This window comes from Pholcus phalangioides, unplaced genomic scaffold, assembly GCF_987345545.1.
Source record: "Pholcus phalangioides strain wild (caught in Gottingen) unplaced genomic scaffold, Ppha-v1.0 ptg000015l_1, whole genome shotgun sequence".
NCBI lineage: Eukaryota > Metazoa > Arthropoda > Arachnida > Araneae > Pholcidae > Pholcus > Pholcus phalangioides.
Genome location: NW_028301608.1, coordinates 50,079,450 through 50,098,741, shown reverse-complemented (window position 1 = coordinate 50,098,741; position 19,292 = coordinate 50,079,450). Strand labels below are relative to the sequence as shown.

General features: G+C 34.1%; 1 protein-coding gene across 4 annotated transcripts in view; it reads right to left on the bottom strand.

Moving 5' to 3' along the window:
• Positions 1–19,292, bottom strand: part of LOC149076154 (sodium/potassium-transporting ATPase subunit alpha-like) — a 137,511-nt gene that overhangs the window by 20,511 nt on the left and 97,708 nt on the right. For all 4 annotated transcript variants that reach the window (XM_089243698.1, XM_089243696.1, XM_089243697.1 and 1 more), the window contains exons 5-11: positions 17,871–17,984; positions 15,915–16,167; positions 15,439–15,707; positions 14,094–14,292; positions 8,627–8,738; positions 7,151–7,283; positions 5,298–5,490 (exon numbers count right to left, since the gene is read on the bottom strand). In XM_089243698.1, coding sequence (XP_089099824.1) covers positions 5,298–5,490; positions 7,151–7,283; positions 8,627–8,738; positions 14,094–14,292; positions 15,439–15,707; positions 15,915–16,167; positions 17,871–17,984 — 1,273 coding nt within the window. The remainder of the gene's footprint in view (positions 1–5,297; positions 5,491–7,150; positions 7,284–8,626; positions 8,739–14,093; positions 14,293–15,438; positions 15,708–15,914; positions 16,168–17,870; positions 17,985–19,292) is intronic.

The following is a 19,292-nucleotide window of genomic DNA, read 5'->3' as shown; positions in this document are numbered from 1 at the left end:
AAGATATCATTTTGGGTAATAAGGCATACGATGAGGAAATAGTTAGAGAACTATTAATTACTATAAGGCGCGAAAGAGTAGAGAAGGAGGAGATTCAGAGAGAGATTTATCAAAGAGAAAGAGAACTCCAATTTCGATTAGAAAGCGAGGAGCGTTTAGCCCTAGAAAAAATGCGTATTGGCATGGAAAATCAAAGTGGCTCAAACGAGTCTGGAAGTAAGGTTAAGACTTTAGATGATTTCGTGAAGGTAGTAAAGATGTTGACAGTCAAAGTCCCGTCTGAACCTGAGGGTTGGAGCTATTTTTTCACCAGTCTTGAGAAAGCTTTCGAGAGTGAAAATGTACCTGAGGCGGCAAGGGCAAAAATTTTGATTTGCATGCTGGGGGAGAGAGCTGCTAATCTATTGACATGTTTGAGCAGTGACAAATATGATGATTATAAGGAGTTGAAATTAATTGTGTTGAGGGAGTATCAGCCCTCCCCGCAGACATGTCTCGAAAACTTCCAAAAAGCGAGTCGGAACGAGGAAGAGACGTTCATGCAGTTTGCCACAAGGCTTACGTCGCAATGGGAACAATATATCAGGATGAGAGGAGCCACGGATTTCGAAAGTGTGAACTCATTGGTTGTAGCCGATAAATTATTCCAGACACTGGACCGGGAGACAGCGTACCACATTGGAATCCGACAAAACGGGGAGTGGTTTAAACCTAGGGACCTTGGGAGAGAATGTGATATTTTTTTCGCATCGAGGGGAAGAGAAATGGCTTCGAGTCCGAGGGAAAAACGTCGAGGCAGTTGGAGTGACAGAGTTCATGGGCAGTTTCACGATAGACGGACAGAGAACAAACTCTTCGATGGGAGCAGTAAACGAGCACAATACAGGGAGAGTTGGAGAAAACCCACTTGTTTTGAATGTAATTCAAAATTTCATTTCAGACGTAACTGTCCCATTCTGGAGAAGCGAAAATTTACTGAATTTGAAGGTGAAAAAAAAGCTAACATAAACCATACCCGAACTTTGGGAGAAGAGACAGACGAACACGAAAGGGTGGTGGTGGCAAAAGTCCGATCTTTTGGGGAAACAACTTCGGGAAAGTCTGTTCGAGAACATCTTAGCAAATTAGAAAGAATTCCAATAAGTGTAAACGGGAAACTAGTTTATGCTCTCGTAGATTCTGGTAGCGAGATTACCGTAGTAAGACAGGATGTACTTCCTGAAATCCAAACAGAAGGGAGGCCGACTATTTTTTTAAAAGGTATTTTCGGACCTGCGGTAAAATGCCCACTTTTAAGCATTCCTTTAGGAATGGCGGTTGCGGATAGATCAAACGTGATACACCAGGAGGTATTGTGTGCGATAGACAAGAATTTGGTGGAAGACGTTTTGTTGCCACCAGACGTAAGAAATATGCTGTGTGTGGAAGAGGGGAATTCGCTCGACACTCGAAAAATAGAAACAGAGGAGATTAACTCCAAGGCAGGGATGATGGAACCCAAGAAAATGTCCGAGAATGATCAAGAAGGCAAGAGTTACGAGTTTTCCGAGGAAATTGATAATGAAGGGATGGATCAAGAAAGAAGCAATTTAGATGAAAAGGATAAAATGCTGTCATCGACAGATCAGTTCCTTCGGGAACAAAATTTGTGTTCGGATTTACGTGGAGCATGGGATAACGCGAAAATTGGGAAAGCAAACTACTTTGTTGCTGGGGAACTTTTATGGCATCGAGATAAGATTCTGGGAGAAACTGTGATGCAGCTAGTTCTGCCCAAGGGCAGAAGAGATGAAGTATTGAAACTAGCGCATTCCTCGGTATTTGCAGGACACATGGGGAAAAAGAAAAACAATCGAAAGAATACGGTACTCTTTCTTCTGGGACACTCTGAAGAAGGATGCCGAAAGGTACTGTGAGCTGTGTGAAGAATGTCAATTGACTAAACGAGTATTAACGAGGGAAAGAGCCCCAATAACTCCCGTAACAAGACCAGAATTGCCTTTCCAGGTGGTCAATGTTGACATAATCGGTCCAATAACCCCTAGTAGTTCTAAGGGGCATAAATACATTTTATGTCTGGTCGATCAACATACCAGGTGGGCGGAGGCTTTGCCACTCACTGGCATCTCTGCAAAAAGCACTTGTGAGGCATTATTAAGCATCTTTGCTAGAACGGGCATACCTAATGTCATAGCATCAGACAATGGTACCAACTTCAATGCGGAGTTGACTAAAGAATTCGAGAGAAGAATTGGAGCGTGCCCGAGATTTTCAACTCCTGGATACCCCCAATCAAATGGATTGGTTGAAAGATTCAATCAAACATTGAAAAGGATGTTGAACCACATTATACACGCCGAAGGTAGGAAATGGCATCTGCAACTGCCATATGCTTTGTGGGCGTATCGGGAAATTCCTAATAATACTACGGGAGTCGCACCATTTCAACTTCTATATGGCAGACCTCCACAAGGCCCATTATGCATTTTGAAAAATACATGGACAGGCAAATATGACGGGTTGCAATTGAACACGAAACCGATATCGTTGTACCTACATGATATGAAATGTCGGTTGGAAAGAGCAGCGGAACAAGCAAATCTTACTGCTCAAGTACAACAAGATAGAATGGCGAAATATTATAATCTGAGGTCTTCGGTTAGATCATTCAAACAGGGGGACAAAGTCATAGTGTTAATACCAGACTCTAACAGCAAAATCTACGCTAGGTGGCAAGGTCCGGGTTTTATCAAGGAACAAAAGGGCCAGCACTCATTTCTAATTGAGATGGGGGATGGCAGTGTAAAACATGTACATGAAAACAAAATCAGGAAATTCTCCTCATGTGTAAATTCGGCCAGTATTATTTTCGAAGGGGATGAAGATTTTGGAAGAGTGGAGACATGCCCCACCCAAACTTCAAAGGCCACTGATTTTTTTAAAGGGCTAAATGATCTTAATATAGATTCACTTAATAAACGGCAATCAGCTGATTTAAAAAATCTCATTTTTAAGCATAGGATCTTGTTCACGAGACCAGTTCAACCAGCTAAGGTTGGCGAACACACGATTGAATTGGTACCCAATGCCACACGGAAAAAACCTCATTGTTACAAAATACCAATGGCATATCGCGCAGAGGTCGATAAACAAATTCAAGAGTTATTAGACTGGAATCTTATTGAGATATCAGAGACAGAAATTGTATACCCTGTAGTATGTGTTGCAAAGAAAGACTCCTCCATTCGTATGTGTATTGACTATCGAGCACTGAATTCAGTGACTAAGGTCCCCGTCTTTCCGATGAAAGACATTCAAGAACTAATGTACGTGGCAGGAGGGGCGTGTTGGCTTACCAGCTTAGATTTATTGAAAGGATATTGGCAAATCAAAATGGACGAAAACTGTCGACATCTTACGGCTTTCGCAACTCACAATGGCGTATACCAATGGAAGACCATGCCGTTCGGGTTGGTCGGGGCCAGTGGTACGTTTCAAAAACAAATGAATCGGGTTCTCAGGGAACATCATGAATATGCTCAGGCTTACATAGACGATATAATAATATTTTCTAAAACCTGGGAGGAACACCTTATGCATATATCTGCAGTGCTGAGAGAACTAGATAACTACGGTTTTTCCATACGTATGCAAAAATGTAACTTCGCAGCGAAAGAGATAAAATACTTGGGACATAGAATCGGGAACGGAAGACATGGGCCAGACGAGGAAAAGGTGTTGGCTATCAAAAACCTGAAGGCACCTGTTGATAAAAAACAAGTGCGCTCGGTGTTGGGGTTAATGGGGTTTTATCGTTCATATATTCCAAACTACGCGGCCCTGTCAGCGCCTTTGACTGACCTCACCAAGAAGGGATCTCCAAATAAAGTTTGTTGGGGAAAGATAGAGGAAGAATCTTTCCAGAAGTTAAAGGATGCATTATGCCGAGTAACTTATCTAGCTACACCACAGTTCAACAAAAATTTTCAGGTACATGCAGATGCATCATGCGTTGCGGTAGGAAGATGTCTCACACAGATGGATGCCGAGGGCCAGTACAAACCGATCGCTTTCGTGAGTCAAAAACTTAATGATACTCAGAGGAAATGGGCCACCATAGAAAAGGAAGCGTGGGCCATTCTTTTTGTTTTGAAGAAATTTGAAAAATGGGTAATTGGGACGAAAATCGAAATAATAACTGACCACAATCCACTGACTTATTTGCAAGATACAACACCCAAAAGCCCAAAATTGATGCGCTGGGCTCTGGCACTGCAAAGATGGAATTTTCAGATTGTACATAAAGCTGGTGCGTTAAATCAGGTACCAGATGCATTATCACGATTGTAGTATTTTTTTTTTGTAATGTATGTGCGTATCTCGTATTCGGATATTAAATCTGAAGGATGTATTCTATATATATATTTTTTGATATTGCTATGTACATTTCGTACACGTGAGTTAATCATAGTATTGTACCCGGAACATTCAAACAGACAGGAAACAGAATATATATATTTCATATATGTGAATATTGTTGTGTATGTATACAATACATGGATATGTATATTTATGCATATATGGTCATCTCTATTGCAGAACGTATTTTGGCTTAAATTTTAATTCTTGTTTTTTTTTTGAACATGTATGTAAGTCTGAATTCCATGTGTGAATTTTTGTAAAGAGAGGGAAAGATTTATTAGAAACTCATGCTTATTGTGTTTTTAAGAGAAAACCAGCCTCTGCTAGGCAAGTTTCTCTCTTGGTGGGGCGTGTGAGATGTGCTTCCTAAAGACACGAATGGCAGAAGTTGAAGCGAAGAGAACCCTCCTTGTTCTTTAAAATGGAATCGCCGAAACATCGGGACACCTGCCTTTGAGGGACAAAGGAGGACAGAAGAGAGACCTTGGACGATCAGTGGGTCTCGGGAGCTGCCTATGTGCAGACGTGAATGTGAGGCGTGTAGTTTGTAAAATGATGGAGACCATTTGCGTTATTGAGTGATCAAATAAAGATCATGCAAAGTGGCAGATACGTGTGATTGTGATGTTGATTATGTGAAAAGTTTTATTATTGTGAAAAAAAAAAAGGGAATTGAAGTTCACCCACCAATAAAGGTGAACCCAACAAGGCCTATTAGTTGTAAGGTTATTGTTGGAACTAAAGAGGGTAGCGAAAACCACACTGGTACTCCAAGGAAAGTTAGATTTTTCTACTATTTTTAAACTGTAAAAAATATCTTTCTCCAAGACTTTATATAACTGATATGTAAATATTTTTGATTATAGAAACTATACCTATAACACGTTCGCCTAAACCTCCTAGTTCTAGATAGGCATTATTGAAAGCCTCTTTCATTTCATCATCCAGAACTTTCTCTTTGCCATTGATGAATATAGTTGAACAACGATCCAGAACACGTTCAGGGGCACCTTTCATGCAAAGGAGGTAGCTGGGATTACTGGAATCGTCTGTTTCATGGATTGTCACCTACAAGAGAAAAGCTTAAATAAATTTATGCTATTTTCAAGTCATATTATGATCATCATTACTATTTTGTAGTTACTTTTTGAAAATATATTTGTTCATAAAAGAATTAAAGATGTCATTAATGAAAATCCAGTCATTCTCATAGCTTCAGATAATTCTAGCTTAATGCAAGTTCGGTAAATAAAATCAAATAACAATTTTTTAAGCACTATACTGTTCAAGATAAAGTTTTTCTAATTTTCCTTTCTTCCATGTGCACTGATACTCACAGTAGCTCTATGTTCATTGTATGATCAAGATGGTTTTTTTACCAGAAGCAAAGAAATTTCCTATTGAAAGACATTTCTCAACTCATTCATTTGAAGCATTCAAAACTGAATTTTCAAATGTTTTTGTGACAAATAAGACAACAATTTCCAATAAGTGTCCTATTTTCAAGGAAACCGAAAATTCTGGAGACCGCAGGCAAAATGGGCATCTGTCTCTACCAAGCCAGCATGAAATGCATACAGTAAAGGACAAAATGTTGTCATTTACCTTACATACCTTCAAAGAGTGTAAGAAAGTTGGCATCAAAGATGAATATGTCCGATGCAACTGCTCACAGAGCCCTAAAGAAATTGGAGTTTAATATTTACTGTGTTATTCAAGAATTGAATGCCTCCGATGCAACTGCTCACAGAGCCCTAAAGAAATTGGAGTTTAATATTTACTGTGTTATTCAAGAATTGAATGCCTCTGAACACATCAAATGTTTGAGTTATTGTCAATGGCTCACATCATTAATGAAAATAGTATTGACAATCTTGATTCTGTCTATTTTACCAATGAAGCCTGGTTCCATCTAACACAAGTTATGTTAACAGTAAAAACAGCAAAATTTGGAGTCTGAGAATCCATGTCTGTCATGAAAAGCCTCTGAATCTGGTCAAAATGGATGTGTGGTATGCAGTATTAAGGCGGCATCAGATAGCGAGAGTCCAATATATGATATCCAATATAATTTTTGAAAAACCACTGGATGACAGATTGTACTGAGATATTATTTTTCAATTCATTGCACAGTTGGATAAAAATGAATATTTTTGCATTTTGCAACAGGATGGAGCAACTTGTCATATATTCAATGAGACAATGACATTTCTTCATGATCTTTTCGGAGACTGTTTCTTCATGAAAAAGACTGTGGCAGTGGCAATCAATATCACTGAACCTGTCACCCCCAATTATTTCCTGTGTGAACACCTCAAAACGAATGTGTACAAAAATAATCCACATTCAATTGAACTAAAAAAAACAAATTCAGCCAGAGATTGAAAAAGTGAGTGTGCTAACCCTGTGAGAAAAGTGGGCAGAACTTGGGCAAAAAGAATATGCACTTGTATTCGTGTAAAAGGCTCATATTTTGCAAACATGTGATGTGTTAAAAAAAAAAAGTTTTTGTATCCATTAATGTTGTTTCATTCAAACTAACATAGTTCTTTTATTTGTTTCCTTATTACATTTTAAAAATATAATATTTTGGAATGATTTGAGTGACTTATGGATAACTCTGTAGTTTATTTTCAAATAAGCACAGAACCAAACAGTATGTTCATAAATATTCTCTTTAGTTTTGAATGTTTTTTTTTTAAATTGAGCAAAAAATACTTTCACTTACATGGTATTTGTTTGTTGAATTGAAAGGAATTTCACAAACTTTCGGATTATTTGACCTATAAGCAGCAACATTGCCAATCGCCAGTTCCATACATTTCAAAATGGCCGATTCAGAAGCATCACCAGTACATTCTCTGTAATAATGCAAAATCACACAAATTTCATTAAGTGGGCACAAGCATGTATTTCATTTGTGAAAATGCTATACAAGGAAGCATACAATACAAAAAATAATAAATACAAAAGCCAGAACAGGCAAATTGCCCACTGAGGTGGCTGTAAAAGAGATGCAATGAGAAATATGGATGTCAGGCAAATACCATTACAGCAAAAACCCTCACAATGTAATGAAAACTTTTTCTATTCCTTAAATAAGTTTACATGGGAACAATATGTGAAATCTGATATCACAAAATGAATAGTCTGTTATAACTGAGTTCAAAAACAAATTTCTGAAAATGAACAAAGGGGTACAGAACATTCCAAAAAAGATCCAGTAAAATTGGTTTCAGATAATTGACTTTCTGAACTGTTAGGGAAGAAGGGTTGTTCTATGGCTTGTGAAGAGAAATTTTAACCACTATGGTGATTGAAAAGAAATAAAATCAGTGGTAAGCCAGTGTATATGATAGGAATGCTTCATATATCTTCTGCTTCAAAATGAGTAGCCTTGAAAGGAAAGAGTTTCATTATCAGAAATATTTTAGATCATTTCTGAAGTTGATGCTAGAGCAATGTGGCATTAAGAAAAAATATAGCATATCTCCATCTAATACGTAATATATACCATCATATGAAAGAAGAGAAATAATACAGATAGATGACTTGTGACTGAAATAAATTGAGTCTTTAAGATGTAGGATCACATACACCAATTTGTATTGATAAATGCAGGCGCTTTGCTGCAGAATTCTTTTTACTATAAGAAAAAAGGAGCAATATGATTTATAAGAAATGTGTGGCTTTATGTAAAGTTTGTTTTGCTGCTTTTCAGTTTTCAAATCTCACATTCATTATTATTTGTGGATTTATTTTTTTCCCATGTTTTATACCAATGAATAAGGTAATTTCATACATCACTTTGATTTTAAGAAAAATTTTGTTTCCTTCACTTCATTTTTCCTTATAGATACAGGAAAATATTATCCTATCACTCAATCGATGTAGCATGTTACGCTAAATGGGCGGTGGGATCATAATTTGCAAAATATCAATGATATTCATAAAAATTTGACAGTAGCACTATCTTACATACCTACTGACATAGAACAAGGTAAAAAAAGGATTGAAATCTCTGCCTTAGTCTTTTGCTTTATAAAGGATTAAGTAAAATTTGTTAAAAACAAAATTGATGCCTAATTTAATTGGTTAATCAAAAAAAGCCACCTAATATAAAAGCATTAACATTATAAAATATAAACTACAGTACTCAGTTCATCATGGTGATATCTAACTCTTGGCGGATTTCGTAACTAACCTTTTAAGAATAGGAACAGATTCTTGGCCAGGTTTAAATTCAGCTCGACTGCATAGGCATGCAACACGGGATAGTGATTTCCATCCCGAAGAAGTTTTGTCATATTGCAGTCCTACAAAAAATATGAAAAATATCAGTATCTCAGTACAGTAGTGTCTTATAATAATTGCATCTAATTTGCTAAGAATTAAACTTTCCCATATCATATACACCATTAAAAAAATAAAAAAAATTGAGAATGATAGTAAAATTTATGAATGTACAAACACGAAAAATTCACTACGAATAAGAAATCAAATAATTTGTATATGACACCTGATGCTTAATCACTGCACTTGATATATATATATATATATATATATATATATATATATATGTTATGGTAAATGTGATAAATATTAAGTTATTATATATAGTAACCAGTTATTATGCATACTTACCAAGCATTTCAGTAAGTTTGATAAATTTCCCTAAATTCATCACTTTTACCAACAATTAGGCATAATACCCAAGCATCTCATTGTTGGTAAATGATAAATTGTGCTATACAATATATATATATATATATATATGATACATGATAATTCATACATGTATCATTATATCGGGGTACAATCATATTTGTTATAATTATATCGGGTTTGATTGTAAAATTTGTTATTTATATAGAGGTCCACCTATATTCCCCACATATACTGGACTCATCTGGAATTTTTTTCATATTTATCAAATTTACTAACACCTGCTCATTATCAATAATCGGCGATAAAACTGATAATATGTTTTCACTATTTATCAAATTTACTAATGACGCTTGGGTATTATGTATATCATATAACCAATTTATTGCATTTATCATAACATGCACAGCCAGACCTCAGCGTAATATCACAGCTGAACCTGAAGAACCAGAGCATTCCCAAGTTAACATCCCTTATGTGGCTTTGAACCATCATAACGTCACAGCTGTGGAAGTAATAAAAATGGTTACATAAGTGAGGGTGACTCAAAAATTAGTAAGCCTGATTTGCTGATAATGCTGTAAAAACCTTCTAAAACACGAGAAAAGCAGGGTAATGTTAAAAATAATAGACTGTAAACTAAGGTCTGACTGTATATAGAATTTACACACCAATTTCCTATCACTTAATGAAATTATGCAAACATGCAAAGTAAATACAAAACATTGAAATTAATTCTTTAAAAAAATCCACACTGAAATGAACAAAGTTGAAAATTTAAAAGTTTTTCAGAAATTATAACAAAGGTTAAGCATGAAGACAGTTAATACAATATAATAAAAAAACATATCAGTAAAATTAATAACTAAACTTAAGCTTAAAAGTAATACAAAAATTGATACTTCCAGCATAATAGAAGAAAAATGTTTTTCAGCTGGGAAAAAAACTGATTCTGATAAATTCATGCTAAAAAATCTGCAGTCATTTATATGCTATATTTATGCTAGAACTAAAAAAAAAAAGTCCTCATTTTATGTTAGTATCTACAAGAGCTCTAGTGCTCATGCACATCAGTCATACATGCTGTTTATTTTCCAAAGTAGCAAATGGATACTTCAAAATAGACTTTAAAAAAATTTAGGCCTTTTTTTTTTGTAATTTGAATAAGGATTTTAATTTTAAAAAAATCATAAACACGTTTAAGCTGTTTCCATCTGTAGCAAATGAGTAGATTCTGCACATTTCCAAAGCTCTCAAATTTACCACCTTATTCAAGATTATTATGCAATGAAATTATAATATAAACAAGTACAATTTGATAAGTGTAATTTAAACATAATTATATATATATCCAACATTTTCTTGAGATGTCATGTATACAGAGTGAACGTGACATGTTCTGCCAAACAAAAGAGAGTGGGTCCAAGTGGAACGTGATAACCCTCTACTATCTCAAACTGTTTCAGTTATGGTGGATAATAAATTATAGGGGTGGGGGGAGCAATGTGTGAAGTCTAAAAAAAATCAGAATTTGTGAAATTTTTGAGAAGCAGACACTCAAACTAAGCACATATTTCAAAAAAAAAAAAAAATCCTATAAGGTGACACCAATTTCATTCCAATATTTGAATTTAATGGCAAGCTACAAGCACTGAAAGATTGGCAAAGTTCGAAATCTAATTGTTGCCAAAATTTTTAAATTGTCTATTCCGCAAATATTCTTGTAGCTACAATTGGTCAAATTCACCAAAAACTTATCCATTCCACCACCTTTCGTAAAAGCCTACAATAAGCCATATAGGTGGTTGGGTTCAGGAGAAATTCAGCCTTTTGCACAGAAGTAGATATTCAACAAAAATTCAGAATTTGCGAACACAGATTTTGGTGACAACTAGATTTTACAGAAAAAAAATCCTATAAGGTGACATTATCTCTATCTACAGGATATTTTTTAATGGCAAGCTTCGAGTGCTGAGACACTAATGAAGTGAAAAATTGAATTGTCACCAAAACCTACTAAAATTACTTTGAGAATTGCAGATTTGAGTGATGTATATTGAAAACAAAAGACAATTTCTCCTGAACTAGATCATCAATATGGTTTATTGTAGACTCTTTTGAAAGCTGGTGTAGTGCACATTGTTTAGTAGACAGATTGTAGCTAGAATGGTGTTTGCATAATTGAAGACAAGATATTTTGGTGACAATTCAACTTTGAACTTTGCTAAACTTTCAGCACTTGTAGCTTACTATTAAATCTGGATATTTCGATTAAATCAATGTCACTTTATAAGATTTTTTCTGCTCTTTCTAAATATGTGCTTACTTTGCATTTATGTTTTTCAGAAACTTCACTAATTTGGATTTCTTTCAGATTTGACACATTTTATTCCCACAATAAATTATTTACCATATCTCAAAAATGGTTCGAGATAGGGCTGGTAGGGTGTTTCATGTTCCATTTGAGTTCATCTATCACCTCCTTTTGTTTGGCATAGCATGTCACATTCACCCCTGTATATGTGTGTTCTTCATATTCCAAGACATTTTTTTTTCTTTCAATCCTTTACAAATAATCATCAGGAAATACTATGGCTCTTTAAGGAAGTGTGGTTCCCAAAGTGTAGGTTATGGCACCTTGGATGGTCATGTTAATGAACTGAGTGGGGGAGAGAATGAATCTTAAATTCATTTTCCTCTTTCAGAATGTAAATAAATATAACTTAAAAACTCTTCAACCTAAAACCTTCAACTCCTAGCTAAGCTACTTAATATCCATTTATGCACTCAGTGGTCAAAAGTGAAGCACCCAATTGATAATTAGAAATAATGATTTATCATGCTTCACTGCTTCATGAAACAAAACTCAAATTGCCAGAAGGTCCTCTAACAGTCACTCTCTTGAGTAAAGTGCATACATTCAGAAACAGGAGGGAAAAGTTAATAAACTATATTTGATAACAAATAGTGAAATCAACTTTGTTTTGAATGAAGTTCAATATATAGTCTAATACTATTATAACCAACTCCATGAGACTGGAGAAATCGATTTGTACAACAAAATTTCGTTATAAAGAAGTTCTAGGTTTTTGCATTGATCCTACGTAAAATTATCTGGGGGGATTAGAAAAGTGCTCCATAAAACAAGTTTTTTTTTCACTTAATGACATTCGTTAAAATGGAATTTGACTGTAGTAGTGGAGGGGGGGAGGTTTGCTGATGATATTCTTTTCAGAAGGGGGGTATGCTTCAAAATTCTTTGGGAACCGCTGCTTTAAGGTACTCTGACTTGAAAAAAAAAATGAAATACAGGAAAATACAGCAGACCCCCATATTAATATTGATTTTTTATTAAAATGACTGAATATTTGGCAGGAAATAACAATCCAACTATAAAATAACTTTAACAACGCTGATGCTTATTGTTTTAGAAAAACATCATTAGTTTAGCATTTAAGATGCATGAGAAATGAATAACACTGTTCTACAACCAAAACAATTTCATTAATCTGGTTTTGACACTTGAAAAGTACTAAAAACAAGTGGAATAAACATTAACAGGGTAGATAGGTTGTTGCAAAAATTCTCATTTCTATTCAGGGGTTAGCTATTTCAAAAATATTTTTTCTTCTCAAAACATGTAAGATTTAGATAGATTTCTGTCTGCAAACATGTCAAACAAAAACTGATAGGTTTTAGGCATAAAACTATACTGCACTACAGTTCTAAAGACCTAACAAATGAACAAGTCACAAAAGCATGCAGGAGAGGGAAAAACTGAACTAGGGTTCTCATGCAACTTGTGAAAATTACAAGTGATACTTATGGCTTGAGAATGCAATGTGTAATGTATATGCACCCATATTTCTATTTTAACATTGCTCTGTATTAAGGATATTATTCTGAGTTATATAGGGCTGGGGTGATATCAAGCAGTCATTTACTGCAAGATAATTTCATGTTGCAGTTAAAAAATTTAAAAGGGGGTGAAGGCATGTGCAAAAAGCACAGGCATGAGCACTATGCCTGATAATATACGAACTGTGTGACTGTACCAGAGCTGGTTGAGAATCTTTCATAACGTAGTACAGATGTCGAAATACAATAGCTAGAAAACAGTTTAAAATTATGAAACACAAAACTATAAGAAAAAGTTGTAACATAGAAAAAAAGAAGCAAATTAAGACAGACAAGCAAAATAACAAGATATATATAAAAAAAATTGTGATAGGAAAAATATAGACCAAAATCACAAAATAGGATTGGTTCAATGCAAACAGTAAGTCACAAGAGAATAAATTTCGTGATTTCAGAAATTACACAAAATTACTTATATTAATTACATAAAATACTTAGGCAATACAAAAAAACAAACTTCACAAAGCATAAATCACTTGTCCCAAGATAAGTTTAAGAGTGAAATTTTAATGAGGAAAAAGTTTTGGATGCTCTTACGATAAATTCTATAGAGATTTAGTAATTTTTTTTGAGTTTCGCTTTTCACAAAATTAATGACCATTTTCACAAAAATAGGATCCTACAAAAAAGTCTGGAGATGCTGGCTTTTTGGAAAGAAAAATCCACATTCTCTCGTATGTATGTGCTACCAACACTATAGAAGCAGAAAAGAATATTTCTTCCTTTGACTATATAAATACTGAGTGGTGCCATACAATGGACGGCAATAGTAATAAGCTAATAACTTATAAATGATATCAAGGCCACCAGATGTCAAAATGTATGAAGAGAAAGATATAGCAATATATCTTTATTTCAACCACATATATTATTTCACTTCAAAATGAAAATCAAATGAAATCATGACAGACTTCAATGATTTAAGGATTTTTCTTTTAAAAACAGTTTGATATATATTTGTGGAGATAAAAACAAAAATTTTCCCTGGACAGATCGTAAAGATCTCTTGGGAATATGTGATGATCACATTATATAATTTAAAAAAAAAATTTCATAGAATCTGTAGCATAGAATGAAAATGTATATACCTGATTGGTCCTCAGTTGTATCAGCCTCAATGATTTGGTTATCGAACCACATGTGTGCCACTGTCATTCGGTTCTGTGTCAGAGTACCAGTTTTATCAGAGCAGATGGTTGAAGTGGAACCAAGAGTTTCAACAGCTTCCAAGTTCTTTACAAGGCAGTTTTTAGAAGCCATTCTCTTTGCCGTTAATGTCAAGCATACCTCAAGAAGAAAACATTCAATGTAGTAAATATGTTTAAAATTAGACATTGTACTAAATGAAAATTTTACACCCTGGATCGGGGGATTAAAAATCGTTACCGATCTATGGTTAATTAAGGTTAACAATAATTTATTATTATTAACACTTATAGCCATAGTTTACTCTATCTCCCTGCATTCAATATCAATCGATGTATAATGTATTGTTTATACACACACATATATATAAACTGTATAACCTCACTTTTCTGGGCATGGATTAACCATGCTATGAAAATTTCATGTTCAGCTCTTCACTATCCATGTTTTTGTTAGTTATGTGAGATTTTATGAAGGTTTTGCGATGAAAACAAACCCATATATTTCGTATAGAACTGGATTTCTTCACCATTTTACAGAACTGCCTTCCTTCCTTCTCTGAACTGAACCTCCCATATCAATAATGCATATAAACGGCAGCCCCCTATGCGCACATAAAAACTAGAATATGACCAATCCTCATGACTCATTGAATGGACAAGCACTATTCCGTGTCATAGTACACCAATTTCGTAGTACATTTTATAACTGTGCAGAATAACTGGCGAAGGATAGCAGTGGTTTCTGGTTGTGCATGATAATCTTCCTCAAAATTAGCCAGGTAGTCGAGGTTCTACTTTTTTCTGCCCATTTTCAATCAAACCTAGTATATTAGTAGTGCGGCTATCCTTCAATATGTGTAATATTTTATTACTTTTTTTGCATGGATAATATGAATATCTACAGTAGGTATTCATTTTAAACAGGTAAACAAAATTGGAAAAAAGTATGTATTTTAACTCCTGACAGTTTAACCATGTTTTCCAATTACCTGTGTTCACCCTTCCCCAACATTAGCCTGGATAATCAAGGCTCTACTATATGTAATTCAACGTTTATTTACTGAACTTATTCACCACTGTTATTGGCATTGTAACGACAAACCCTTCTTTAAATCTTAAATTTACAACACAAAGCTTCCTGCTAATTTGATGAAAATAAATTGATGTAGCCATCAAAAATGGCTGCTTAAAAATTTCTGCCGATATTGATTTCAATAACAAACTTCAGATCAGCAACATTTTGTAAGAATATTGTACACAATTTCACAATATGACTGACACTCACTGTTACAGTAGCGAGAAGACCTTCAGGCACGTTAGCCACAATGATACCAATGAGGAAAATGACGGCATCCAACCAGTAATAACCAAGGATGAAAGCAATGAAGAAAAACGTTACACCTAAGAAAACAGCAACACTCGTGATGATATGGATAAAATGGGCTATTTCACGAGCGATGGGTGTATCACCCATCTCCAGACCAGATGCCAAGTTAGCGATTCGACCCATGACTGTTCTGTCTCCAGTATTTATCACAATGCCACGACCAGTTCCTGTAGAAGAATTTGGAAAATTAGACGCTTCTCAAACCATTTTAATTCATTCAAAACATAAGCTATCGTTCAACGATCACAGGTATATATGGCATGAAAACTCAATTTGCTTGTGTTCATGCGTTTACAATTGTTTATTATGAATGTGAAAGCAGCTTTCACGCAATCATTTTCACTATTATCACACAGAAATTATGAGCTACATACCTTCTACACAGTTTGTGGAGAAAAATGCAATGTTTCTTGTTTCTAATGGATTCTCATTAGTCATATCTGGAGATCGGGTCTGGGGCTCAGACTCTCCCGTGAGGGATGAATTGTCTACTTTGAAACCTTGAGCAGAGATAACACGTATATCTGCTGGTATCCTATCTCCACCTTTCACTTCCACGAGATCTCCCGCCACAACATCTTCTGCTGGCAGTGTATGTTTTTGACCTTCTCTGATCACTGTGGCATACTAAAGGCAGAGTTGAAAAAGGATGCACAATATTAAAATTGATGAATAAATTTTTTTTCGAAATTCATTAGTCACTATATTAATGATTTTTTAAAAAAGTTCAATCCACTGTTAGAATTAATAAGCTATGAAAATTTGCAAAAGCAATATTTATATACAAAAGAAATCCTATTTTTGGCCTGATCATGTATTTAACTCTCAGAGAGTACATAAATTATTCAAAAGAGAAAATTGTTTTTTTATTTTTTCAATATATATATTTTCATTAGTGATAACGGAATACTTTTGGATTAGAACTACTGAGAAGAGAAGTTATTCAAGATGATTTCTTTTCCTATTGAGCAACATGTTTTCTCACTGGGTGAAAATAAAATGAATCAAAATTATTCTAGGATTTAATTAAACTCTCTCTCTCAAAGAATTTAATCCAATTGACATGCAGTAGACTCTTGCTAATCCGACGCATATCAGACCAGGGATTACTAGCAGTTAATTGGAAAAAACCATTCACATATAAACTTCTGAGCATGCATATGCAGCAACACATGCTTTTCTCTTCTATAGCTCAAAGAAAACCTGACTAAAAATGCCAGCTTACTGGTTGGGCTGGACTACTGCATGGTCGGATTATCAAGAGTATACTGTATTTGTTTCTGAAGAAAAGTTTATTGTGACTATGGGTGTAAAAGCTTCATTTTGAAAATCAAGCTGGCTAAACCAATTTTATCCAGCTTAGAAAAAATTTCAAAACACAGGTCTGGTCTTCATATAAAGAAGTCTTTTCATCAAAAAATTGGGCATAAGAAAAATTTATAGAACATTTTTATAATGAAAATTATCAAATTAAGAAATAATTTTTACTAGAGAGAATCAAGAAAAGCATGAGCACTCTGATGAACATTTCACAAAAAAAATAATTTTGTCAAATAGTATGTTACAGAGACTTAATTGTATTTGATTATTATAAAATATGATGTAGGACAAGAAGTTCAATATGCATATTTAGGCAGATAAGATCTCTGCACCAATCAAAACAAATGTGTTTGAATAATTTCACTAGCCTTATTAATTCAACTTTGGCCCTTGAAAACTTTGTCATACACAGCAAATACAACTGATCTTTTCGAAAATATGACTAGCAAGTTGAAAATTCATGCACCAATGATTTGCACAAAATCACAACATGCATGATTTGTGAATGTAAATTTTCAAAGCTTTTCTGGTCCGAGAGATTATGATGGAGACGTAAGCTGCTATTCTATCGAAATAGGCTATACATTTAACCTCCGATTTCTTTTTAAAAAAATACCGCAGCTATACCATAGATGTTCCTTATTTTAGGAATTAATTTTTATAACTTTGAGATAGATGAGGGGAAAAGCATCTCATTAGGTGAATTAAGGAGAAAATATTTTTGAAAAAAAAATAATGGGAAAAGAAATTTAGAAATTCAAGGAAATTGACAGACTTTGTATACAATACACCAAAACAATAGTTGGCTCTAAAACACTTTTTTTAAAAAATAATCCCTATATGGAAGATTTGTTCACTGAAAATTTGTGGTGCTACAACAGGGTTCGACTGTAATAGTAAATATCAATCTGCAAAGTGGTAGAAGGATTATTATAACACTAATATAAATGTTGATTAAACAATTTGTCATTGAAAAAATAATAAAAATATTCTACAATAAGATTTCATACCTGAGGCACCATGTTCTTGAAAGACTCCATAATTTTTGAACTTCTAGCTTCTTGATAATATGAGAAACATCCAGTAACAATTACAACAGTAGCTAACACAATACCTAAATATAACTGAAATAATAATAATAATAATTAGGTTTATGGTAAATAAAAGAATGTAAAATATTAACAAAAAGAAATCGAAAATAGATGACTCAGAAATATTTTTTATAAAAATTACATTCCATAATTTCACCAAAGATCAACTTTTGTCTTTCTTCAATACTCTTTTTTTAAGGAATATTGTAAAGAAAAAAACATAATATGAACATCCTATTAGTGCAAAATATAAAATTCATAAAGCCAGCATATTTTCCAGCTGGTGATGGACAAAGATATTTGAAAACTTTGTTTTAACTGAATGAAAATCATTAAATCATTGCAATTAAATATTCATATAGATTTGAATAAAATATTTGGCTGATTAATCAGGGCCGCAACTAGAGAGGAGCAGATGAGTCTGGTGACTCGGGGGCAAATTTCCTCCTTTTATTTCTCCTTAGACATTATGGGGGGGGGAACACCAAAATACATGCATACATGCTTGCCCCAGCTGTCCAAACATCTAGTTGTGGCTTTGAGATTAATGGTATATCAATTTTTTTAGATATTTTCGTGGCTCTTGGATTCAGAAAAGTTGAAAAATGCTAGGTAAAGTTATATATTAACTTGCTTGAGTATTAGAAACATTTTTTATTTTTGTAGGTTCAATAAAACCAACATATTAGATGTGAACTCTAGCTTGACATATTGACAATATATCAACAGCATCACATAAGAAAGAGCTTCAGTTTGGATTAATATGAAACTGCAATGGATAAACCTAAAGAAAATCATAGTCTGTTACTATAGACATTGGATTCACTCAGGTTACCATATTTTGAAGTGTATTAGGAACCCAAATTTTTTAGGCTTAAAATTTGAAGAAAAAAAAATTGAATAAGATGTATCTGTATTACTATGCATGTACAAGATACCCACCTCTATTTTTATAACCAAGTTTTTTGAATTCGAATATCTCAGCGAATATTGCACTTGCAAGAGTGGATTTTTTTTTTTGACACCAGGAGAGACAGAGCAAGAACATTCTAATTGGAAGTTAGAGAACAGGGTGTACATTATAAGAATAGTTTTTTATTTTAATAAATATATGACCCCTTGCAGCATTAATGAGATGACATACCTGAGTCTTACATATTATTTGGATACTTTCCCTAATTGGAAATATGCCTCTAGGATCAACGGTTCACCAGTAAAATAGCATGTGTGCTGTTACCTATTCGATCATTTTTGTCACACCACCATAGTTTTCTGGAAACAATGGCGAATTAGATCAACACCTACAATTTATTGCAGATTCTGAACAGCAGCCTTTTTTAT